This window comes from Oryzias latipes (assembly GCF_053564925.1).
Source record: "Oryzias latipes strain Hd-rR chromosome 1 unlocalized genomic scaffold, Olatipes_Hd-rR_3.1 chr1_Y".
NCBI lineage: Eukaryota > Metazoa > Chordata > Actinopteri > Beloniformes > Adrianichthyidae > Oryzias > Oryzias latipes.
In genome coordinates, this window is record NW_027616335.1 from 8,124,966 (window position 1) to 8,136,665 (window position 11,700).

Genomic DNA, 11,700 nt, shown 5'->3' on the forward strand with positions numbered 1-11,700 from the left:
TTTGATCAATTGTAAAACTCAGAAATGCAGTTTTAATCTTAATTTTCCTTATCTTCCATCATGAGAAAAAGCTCCAAGAACACATTAAAAACACCAAAAATAAAAAATTTTATTGGAGTTGCTGATAATCCAGGTCACATTTGGTTGGCCTTTTAAAAAATATCAAGTGTCAACTCCCAAACTTGAGAGCAGCTGTCCTTGTTTAACCCTCCTGAGAGCTTAAACATGCAGACAGAGGAGCTGAAATGTGCTGCCAAACTCAAAGCCTCATGGCAGTAAAGTTTACATTTAGAAAGAAGGAATTATTAAAACTAAATGTAAATTTTACTGTTTTAATACATCAAAATTCACCTTAAAGTAATGATCCAAAATTTTCAATCTATATGTCAATACAGTCATCTTCTAAGGGGACTTCACAGATTTAACGAGTAAAACCAATCAGGGGAAGCAATCTTTCAGTCTTTTCTATTTCTGTCAGCGGTAAATGATGAATATAACCTCATATGACGATGTTGGGAAAACATCACTCTGATTACCTCATTAAAGATGCATGTAATTTTAGATTATATATATATATATATATATATATATATATATATATATATATATATATATATATATATATATATATATATATATATATATATATAATCAATACCCAAACTTTAAAGAAATCAATACTTTTAAAAAGGCAATTTTTTAATTGTTCAAAGGGAAATTAAACCGTTTCACAAATTTCCGAATCACTTTACGTTGAAAATTACTCAATGTCTTTTTTTTGTCTGAGACTAGTGTAGTTTAAAACTTATTGTTTTTAAAGAAATTGGATTTTAAAGCTGAATCTGGGAGATGCTTCACTGCTCATCTGAGAATATTATTCAGTCAGTTCTCCTGAAGAAAATGAATCCTGTAAATCCTGTTTAGAGACGATGTTGTCATTAACAAACCACATGAAAAAATGTTTTATCTTAATAATTTAAAAATATATATTCATAGTGTGTGTGTTAAATTTTCCTGTCAAAGAATTTCTTTCAGGCTAAATTAAGCTCTGTGCTCATCCCCCACTATAGTGCAGAACATTGATTTATGCTAAACTATCACTTATCACTATGTTTTTTAGCGTTAATGGAAGTGCGAGAAAATAATTATGGGTATTCTACTCACTCAGGTGTTTCAAGGTTTTAAAACAGCCTTGGTGGTGGAGCACCTGCAGAGATGGTCAGACAAAACGTAAAAAAAAAATGCTGCTGCCTTACTACAGTTTTAAAAAGCTGATGTACACTTCCTTCATTAGTGGAGTCTCATTTGTACTGAATGAATTTCTTTATAGTTATCATTTTTTTATTATCATTATTATTATTATTGTTATAATACATGGGCTACTTGTGACATAAAAACTAAAGGGACAGCCTCCAAAAAAATGTCTGTTTCAGGGGAATATAAACAAAAAACCGGAATTGATCTTTATTTCTTAAATTATACTGGTTAATACAAACTGTACTTATAGCAAATACTATTTTTATTCGTTGCTTTTAGAAAACAGTTGGTGACATGTTTAACAATCAAATTTGTTTTTAACCCATAAGAACCCAGACCTAATTTTGGATTTGGATTTGGAAATGGCTTATTTCATGGAATCAAATCACAAATAAAACTAAACAAGACAAACAACAGAAATATACATCTACACAGAAATATATATATATAAATTCATGAATTGATTGCAAAATATATATACATCTACATAAACACAAAAAAAAGAAAATTATGTGAAATATACCACAGACCAAGTGGAGCACACAACACATTTCTGATGTTCTTCTGTTACTCTTGCGTCATTCTGGGTTCTTTTGGGGTTAATGAGAAAAAGCCTCATGGGACTGAAGTCTAATGCACCAGGTTGACCTGGCTAACAGGCCAGCAGCAGGCAACAAGAACAAAAAGCATTGCAAAGAGGTAGCAATGCACAATGACCATGCATCAGGAAGATAAAACAATGCCACATCAGCAGGTTTGGAAAAGACTCTTATCATCAGCAGGCATTCCAAACAGTGGAAACATAAGTGATCCCACGTAACAAAACAGAACCACGGACATTTTATGTCCGGAGCATTTTATGTGCTGCAAAAAAGAAATTACCTGCATATGGTTCGGTTTCTACAAGTCAGGGTTTATCCTTCAGAGGATACATTGGAGCCTTAAATTGCACCGTATCTGAAATAGATAAAACTTTACTGTTGTTTAGTCATAGCACAGATACCACCCCAGTCTGTTGTACCATAAACTTATTTGCAGCACTCACTTAAAACAAAGGAGGGGTTCTGTTTAGATTTTATGGTGAACTCTTCGATGTCTGTTTGTCTCTGGAAGTCTTTCCCAGCGCGTGCTGTGCAGAATGCCTCTGACGAGTCACAGCCTACAGCGAATCCTAGCTCCAGGAACAAACAAAAGAATTACAAGTTTTTTTTCTCTCAAAAAGATCATATATATAAATCGAAAAACCACAAAATTGAAATTAAATGTGGACAGATTTGATAGATTTGCTCATTGTTTTAACTATATGAATCAAGAGTTTGGTTAATTTCTCTCATTGAACGTTTTTCTTTTAAAATCTTTTTAAATCTAAATTAATACTCTATTTAAAAAACTGTATAAAATCACATCTAATACTTTCTTTAGCTGTCGTTTCACCCAATTCACCCAAAGCATATTGTAAAATAAGCATACCAATTTCTATGTGCTGAAAGAGCTGATCAGCAGTTGTGAAGCAGTTTAGTCATCTGGCGGTAGGGCGGTCGACCTCTGATCTGATTGGGTTCAATTCCTGCCATATGCCCAAGTGTCCTTGGGCAAGACAGTGAACCTCACCTTGGCTCTGGTGGAAGGTCGGCGCCAGCAGTGCCGCCATCAGTGTGATCAGTGTGTGATTGGGTGAATGGGACTGTGTAAAGCGCTTTGGGCCTTTGAGGAAGGTAGAAGGTAGCGCTACACAAGTATACAACAATACACCATTTACCATCTGTGTTATTTGATCATTTGGTTCACTTTTACCCAACAGAACAATTGTGACTATTTTACAGAAAGCCTAATTTGGCATTTATTATTGTAGTAACCGAAGGTGATAGGGAAACTTCAACTTAGAGTCAGAATTTGGTCAGTAAATTACTGATATTGTTTTAACAGTTGGTTGATTTGATTCATTTCCCATTACCGGTTTAGTTTAGTTTTTGGTGTTTGTGTGATCATGTTTTTCTGTGCAGTTCGGTCCAAGTTAGGTCTTTACTGTCACAAAAAAGTAAAATTGAAAATGAATCAACCAGTTTTCAATTTTCTATGAACAACTTTTAAGTCTGTCTGATAAAAGTTGGTAACCGGATAATGATAAATCATCTAATAAAACTGTTACGGTAGTACAGGGGTGGGTTTATATAAGTTTGATTCCTTCCACTCCCTTTCAAGCAATATTTAATTTTATGTCTAATTATCCTAAGTTTGATATGTCCTTTTATGAATGTATAACTGATGATAGTAATGTTTTTGTGTACTATTCTTACTTGATTGCTTGAAATAAACCACTTCGAATCAAAAATCAAAAATCAAAAACAACTAAAATGTTGGGTTTTTTGGCTGATTTCTTTTTATCCTAAACTTAAAAATTTATTGTGTCAGAATTGTGCTTATTTTTCCATAAGCTGATGGATTTGACAGATATAACTTCACTGTTCTTGCAAACACTGGTCCAGCAGCTGGTCTTCCTCTGCAACACCTGGCAGCAGCTCTTAACTGCTTCAGAGTCAGGGCTTGAAAGCTTTTGGGCTGGAAATACTTTCATCTGTGTAATTATAAATCAATATGTCTCCATCTGATGCTGATTTGCTTAATATTAGGCACCATTTATGTTTGGCATGAATTTGACATGACAAGAATTTCTATGATGAAACAAAATATGTTTTGCTGAAAGATGATGGAAAGAACTCACGAGATTATAGCAGATGTGCCAGTGGAGCAAGTGATATAAAGTGAATTGAAGTATGATTTTAATATTTTTTAAAACAATAGTAGGGGTGTAGGAAAAAATTGCAATATTTAATTTAGCGAAATGCAGTCAGGACGATATTTATTTACTTATTTATGAGCATCCTACAGCATCTGACTCTTGTTTTCCACTAAAACCCCCAATTGCTACTTGGGAGCCGAGCCCACTGAGCTTCTTTTAGTAGTTCTACATCGCACAAAACAACCACAAGATCTCAGCGAAAAGCAGCTTGTTTTGTTGTTATGAGATATGCACTACTCAGTTTTTACTTTGGACGGGTACCGAACTGAATCTCTGTGCCATATTGCTGCCAGTATCATATAAAAACACTGATTGTGGTGCTTTGTAGCGGGCCCAGATAAGAACGAGCGAAGCAGTTCATCTGCACAGCTGCAAATGCACAGAAGATCAGCCAAAATGCTCACAGCAATAGATTCTAATTCAGCAACCTGATGGATCAGAAAAAGATGTCTACAACGCTCTGAAAAAAGGCCAACGTCATGGCGATGCTTACTTCTGTGTGTGAGAAAACTGAGCTGCAGCTACAGTGCAGACTGTCATATAAATAAAGTATCTTAGCCACAGTGAAGCCCTCTCCTTCACCCTGTCATGCTGCCTCATTACACTTTGTTGTTTCTGGAGAGAATTAGTGTTTTGTTTTTTCCTTTATTTTGAAGTACCGTTCAGGCTCCTGAACCATTTGAAAGTACTAGAGAAGCTACATTAAGCAATGTTGAAAATAAACTGCAATATTTCCTTAATCATACGTTTAGAACCATTGATCAAGGCACATTCATAGAGTTTTTTTTCTTATAATGAAAATTATTTTGTGGTGGAAATTAGACCATGTTGACCGTTATCTTTAGGAACAAATATATTTTAAGTTACCAAAATAAAAGCACTATGTATTTGCTTGGGTAAAAGCAACTGATATATGAGATGCAGTTGCAGTGCTCAACATTGTGATCATTAAAAACAATTTATAATTTTATTATAATGAAAGGCGTGATAATATTCAGGTAGAGTTTTTTCATACTCTTAAAAAAACCATTCCAGTAAAATATTGTGATAGGTATCATATTGCTGGATGCGCATCGGGATACATATCGTGTCGCCAGACTCTTGCCGATACACACCCATAGTAATGACTCACAGCATTACTCCAGTCCAAATGGCACTGCCTGCATGTTTTACGGTTAACTGGTCTGATATTGTAAAAAATAGAATATCAAAACCTTAAAGCTAAATAAAAAAAAAAAACTTTCCTTAATGAGTTTATCTAGCTATTCACAGATTGTTGTCTGTTACAGGTTGTGAAAATGATGATCATTGTAGTGGTGACCTTTGCCCTCTGCTGGCTGCCCTACCACATCTACTTCATTGTGACCGGCATCAACAAGCGTCTGAGCAAGTGGAAGTACATCCAGCAGGTTTACCTGTCGGTGATGTGGCTGGCAATGAGCTCCACCATGTACAACCCCATCATCTACTGCTGCCTCAACAGCAGGTAGGAAACAACCAAGTGTTAAGTGCTAGAAGGACCAGGCGGCTGGAAAAATCCTCAGTAGACAGACAGGCGTTAGACCTTTGTTTCCAAGCACATAAAAAAATATTTATTTCAGGAATTTCTGAAATGGAAGGTATTTGTCAGTGTTAAACAGTTATTTATGCTGTATAAAGAGGTCACAAAAGAAAAAAATAACTTTCAAACAGAAATTTTGAAAAAAAACATATTTTTGCTCTTTTTTTTAAAAAACAGTAAAGAAGGAATCTGATTGAAGTCTTTCCATGGACAAATTATGAAAGAAATATGGGAACATTTAAGACATCTATAAATCCCCCAACAGGGAACACAGAGGTTAAAAAAGTTGTAATTAAATGTAAAATAAGACAATAAAAAAATGTTTTCCAAAATTTATCATTGTGCAATTGCTATCTTTTGAAAAAATTAACCAACATATCAAAGAACTTGATTTAGTTTATCACATATTGAAACTGATTTGACTGTAAATACTATAATTTTGCTATTAAAAAAACACACCTTAAAGTGGTAGAAAAATGTTAAAAATCAGTCAGACACCCGCCAAAATAAAATGTTGTTCTGAGTCAAAATAAGCAATATTTTTGCCAATGGCGTACATACAGGTTTCATTATCCCAGTGGGGTTTCCATGAAATTACACCCTTTCAAACACCTAAAAATGTTTGAATGTCGATTTACACAGAAAGCAAACAGTAGAATTCCCACAGTATAAAGTTTTGTCTTCAAATATTGATTGGAAATGTGATACTGAAATCATGGCACTCAGAAGCATTTGATCATAGAGCCAAAAATTTTGCATTTGTGGTCTGAAAGCACACGAGGACCACAACAGCGTATTTAAAAAGGCAATAAAGGGTTGGATGTCGTTGGGCCCAGTGAAGGGAAATCTGTGTGCTCACAACATTCTCAGAAATTGCTGCACACATTATCATATTGGCAGACTGTGCCAGCTGTAGCTCTCTGTTCAGTGAGGGAGCGACCCCCATTTCCTGCGTCTGAATAAGCTGAAACTAGCTACTAAAAATGTTGAGAGTGGGTTTACATAAGATGTGAACACCACAGAAGTATCACTGGTCCTTTAGTCCTCATTATTTCACTAAAACGGCACCCTGTGGAGTTGTTTCGTGCTGATTTTATAGGTTTTTTTTAAGCCTGTTTTTTTTTTTCATAAGGATAACATTGACATTTGCAAAAATGCTGTTTGGAGTAATGACGGCACCTGCTGAAGGCTGAATACATCAGCATGACGTCCTACTGCAGTTCTAGACATGTAGAATGTCTAAACAGAGCATGTTGCATAAGGTATATATAATGCTTTCAGCAAAATATTACAGCATGAATATTAAATATGTGATTATGAGTCCATCACACTTGGCCCTCTTCTTCTTTTTTCTTCAATTGTCTACCCTTTGTTGTCTCTTCTTTCTGTTCTAGCAACATTTGTGCCCAAAAATCAATTTTTGCTTGTGCAAAATTGACTAAAACTGGACTTTAAGAAACTTCTAAATATTCCCAGACTTTTTTTTATTATTTCTGCATGTTTTTAGACAAATAACTTTTTTTAATTTACAATTTGATCAAATGTGCCCCAAAATATATTAGTCCTATGTAACCATTCATATACTTGATACATACATTTCTGAGGCCCCTATCTCGTTAGCATTATCCAAACTTTCCTTAAAACCCCATTAGAACTTGGTCCATCTTTTCTACCCTGTAGTCCACCATCTTTCCACTAGGGGCAGTAAAAGCCATTTTAAAATGGCCTTACTAATTTTTAAAACCTTAAAGTGAAAATGATTCATCTATTGTTATTCATTTATTCAAATCACTACTTGCTGTATTGAAAGAATGCAAAATTTGTTCACAATTTATTCTTCATAATACAATTAGCCTACACCATGTTATAAATGTCTGTATCAAATTTGAGAGATACATAAGGGGCTTTTTACCTGTCAATGTTTTTGGAATTTTAAAACTAAGTGAGCAAAAACGTATCAAATCACCCAAACAAACCATCATTGATTCTATATCTTCTATATCTCATAAAAAAATGATATTGAATTTTTATGTGGATTTTATCAAAGATTATAAAAAAAAAATCCTGATCAAAAAAAACGTGACATTTTTCTTTTAATTCTTCATTGTATTGGGCTTTACCGTGTTAAATGTATTGTCTTGTGAAAAATGTGCCTTTTTCCGAGACTTTCGAAAACAATAATACTAGTACTAATATTTGAGCCCTAGAGAACCCACAGTGTCAAATTTGGCTAATGTTTTATTTAAATATTTTTTTATTTTTTTAGGCTAATGAAAATTTCTGCTCCCAAAATCAAGCAAAAGAAAAAAATATCCAGGGTTAAATAAATAATTGTATCTATCTGGAAGAAAAAAATACAACTTTAATCAAAATACTTAACTAAAAATGAAATTTGTTTTTACCGGTACCTCAAAACAAAATCAAAAATGTCTTTTCTGCTTATCGTTAACCCTCCAGTCTGTCATTGTATGTTCTTGCTCTTCTTCTTGATGTGGCGGCAGGTTTCGAGCAGGCTTCAAGCGGGCGTTCCGCTGGTGCCCGTTCATCAAGGTGTCAAGCTATGATGAGCTGGAATTACGCTCCACCCGGCTTCACCCGACACGGCAGAGCAGTATGTACACGCTGACAAGAATGGATACCACAATGGTGGTGGTTTACGACCCAGCTGAGGGTGATGGTGGCGCTGGGGGCGGCACCGGGCGGAAGCACTCTTTGCCCGCCCGAAAGAGAAGCTACATCACATCTCGCCAAACTGACATCACCATCTCCAACAACAGCAGTGGGAAAACCCAGAATGGAGTCGCACCAAGTGCTGAGCCTGAGGAGTTCTCTTGAAGAGCACCTCCGCTCACATACACGCTGCAAAACATGTTCAGTATTTGCATGCTAACACATTAACAAACATAATGACGGTGCACAGGTTGCCATGCACAGCATCATCATATGAAAGCAGAGGCAGTCATCTTTTCATTGAAAGATAATTCAAAAATAAATTATCTGAACCAACCGTTCTGCGGGGGGTTCTCATCCAAACTCAGAGCTGTGATCTTCAGCAGCACACTTGTTAAGATAATGAAACAGTTTGATCAAAGATTTATAATGAAACAGTTTGATCAAAGATTTATGATCCAAAGGTAATTTAGGGCGACGACTAACAAGAAAATACTAAAAGGTCGTCATTTGTAATTATAAGTATGAGGGGTTTTATGTTTCGATCTATAAAAACTGTCAGACACATGTGATGCAGAGGATGGCCCTCGCGCCTGTTTTTGCTGTGGCTGTGTGAACCAGCAGCTCATCAATGAAAGGGCTGTTGATAGAACTTTGCTCGGCTTCATGTGTCACAGTTTGACTGTCGGTTATGTCATTTATTTGGAACATGTTCTGGCTGCTCCAACACGCCAGAGGGGAAATCCAGTATTGGTTTGCAGCATGTCGATGAGCGGGCTGCAGAATAAGCTTACTGTGGGCAAACTCAAACAGTATGTTTATGCAAATTAGAAAGCAAATAGTGGCTCGGTCAAATGCATCTTTTGGTGAGATGCCTTCTTTCATTTAATGAATTGTCTGAAACTGATTTGCTATGAGGATATTGGCAGGGGCATATAAGATATTTTACTAGATTTTGCATCAAAAATCTTGGGTGTGCAAAGTCTGTGTCTGGGTCCCAACAGGACTGCATGTCAACAACAAATTAAAAAAAGAGAAAGAAGGCATTGGAAATAATGCCAAAAAAAGCAGTAGTGAGAATTGATGAACGTAGTAAGAAAAGGTATGGAGCAAACCAAAACTTTATAAAAAAGGGGGGGAAGTTGATCAGGTTGTTGCAAAAGCATGGAATGCCAATACACCCTTTAAACTGTAGCCCCTGTAAGTCCCAAGAAAGCTTGATGCATCCAATGTGTTACATCAGTGTTTTAGCCATCATAGTAATGAGCTAAAATCTATCTGATATAGTATCTAAAAACATTAAAGACTGTGACAGATGTGCAATGTGCCCATCGTTGCTGTGTTTGTGCATACCATATTGTAACTTCTCAAGCAGTGTGCCAACTGGAATTAAAACACGGCTTACAGTTTAATGAATGAATTTGGACAACATAAAGTCTACACATTTTAAAAAACATAACTTGAAATACTTGCCTGTAGAATTTGGATTTATAAAATCCCATTGGTCAATAGGTCAATCACCTGGTAATCATCAAAATAGTTTGGTTCTTGTGTGATTTTTCCAACAAACACATCTGTGAGAAAAATACAAGATGTGGTGCAGTCATAGTCATTTTTTTCTGGGTTTTCCTCCCTTAAGAATTTCGAAACATTTAAATGAACCACCATGCTTTTATACATTTCTTGCTTTAAAGTATATAAGTCCAACTCCTATCATCTTTGGATCTCTAGTAGAATCCTTCCCAGTGGTCTTTTAATTATGATTACCCTGTTTATAGCCAAAATCAAAAACCTGTAATTTTCCAGAGCATAGTTCCTGCAAAAGCGGCAGGAATTTTTTCGAAATTTGCCTCTGGGGTGTGGGCGTGTCTGTTGGTCCACAGCAACCCTACTCCTACTTCCCATCATCCCTTTGTTTACACTCTCCCCCGCTAGCTTACAGCCGCTCACACCCTTAACCTAATATTTCCGGTGCAAAAATATGGCTAGCAATATTGGCGCTATTTAGTCGTACAGTTCTGACGATGAAAACAAAAACATTCACGGATCTGTTTGTCTGCATCAGAATTGAGTGGAGCATGGAGCTTGTGGTCTGTCAATTGTAGCTTCTACGTCACAGCCTCAAGCTTTTTTAAACTGAATTTTTAATCTGCTCCTGAATCAAAACAATCTAAATAGAAAATAGTCAGAAATGCAAATTTAGGTCATTTTTTATATGTATCCTCCATTATCAGAAAAATGCTACAAGAACATGTTAAAAACACTAAAAACACAATTTCAAAACCCAGATTTTGGTATTTTATTTTATTTTTTTATTTTTTTGTTAAAAGCACCTTTTAGCAAAATGACTATCCTTACTTTGGGAGAGTGACCTCATTGACCGCCATATTAACAATTATCTAAAGTCTCACATGAAATAATCCATTCTTGTATTCTTCCTGTATCATATAAAAAGGATAAAATTGACATTTACATAAAATTCAAGTTTTTACCCCAAAATATATCACCCCCCCCCCCCAAAAAAAGTAACAAAAAGTTTTGCTTTAAAATTCTATTTAAAAAGTTAACAAAAAACAAATTGATAAATTGCCGGTGAACAGATACGTTTGATCCATTTTGTAAGTAATTTCTATTGACAATCCTGATGTTTTAGTGGCATGTTGATGATCATACATGAAATCTATTTTTGATTTAAGATCAATGGGTTTAAAAAAAAACTAAGAATTGCATAATATGTAAAGGAAATAATATCCATAGTATAATAGTTTCAAAAAACAGCACACACATTAGGACTTGTAAAAATTCAAATGATAACTAAGTTCTGCATTTTATTTCCCAAAAGTCTGTCAATTTAGCATGATGCAGCCTTAAATATACCTTATAATGAGTCTTTTTTATCAACAAAATTGAATGTCAGTAGACTCAATGAAAGTAATAAATGAGGAATGTGAAAAAGAAGAGCAGTGCATTTTAATGTTTTGCAGCTGAGTTGTCATGGAATCGCCCCATGGAAGCTGGTTGAATATTTGCAACTGGCCACCTTCACATTTTTCTGTATAAATCAATTTGAATGTGAAGTACATTGTGTGCCTCTCTCTGTGAAGTGGTGACTCACTGTTAGCTGTGTTTTAAAAGGACAAGCCTGAGTCTGATCCAATACCATAATTGAATTGAATAGCTCAGTTAATACTTTTAAATATTTTACAGTGTTGAATTTTTAACAACCGTGGTTTAAAAAAGAAAAGAAAAAAATCAAAGTAACTATTATCCTGAAAATTGAAAAAGAAATCAAATACAAAAGGTTTTATTTGTTCTTAACAGACATTTTCTGAAACTCCCTGATGGTAATTTAACTAACACATTTTATATCATATTTCAGACGGTAAAATTGACGGTTCTGTATTGGTCGGCA

General features: G+C 35.1%; 1 protein-coding gene across 1 annotated transcript in view; it reads left to right on the forward strand.

Moving 5' to 3' along the window:
- LOC144990241 (neuromedin-K receptor-like) overlaps positions 1–9,390 on the forward strand; it is a 37,752-nt gene extending 28,362 nt beyond the window's left edge. Inside the window, exons 4-5 of the mRNA XM_078943281.1 lie at positions 5,347–5,543; positions 8,120–9,390. Coding sequence (XP_078799407.1) covers positions 5,347–5,543; positions 8,120–8,453 — 531 coding nt within the window. The 3' untranslated portion in view covers positions 8,454–9,390. The remainder of the gene's footprint in view (positions 1–5,346; positions 5,544–8,119) is intronic.
- Positions 9,391–11,700: the final 2,310 nt, after the last annotated feature.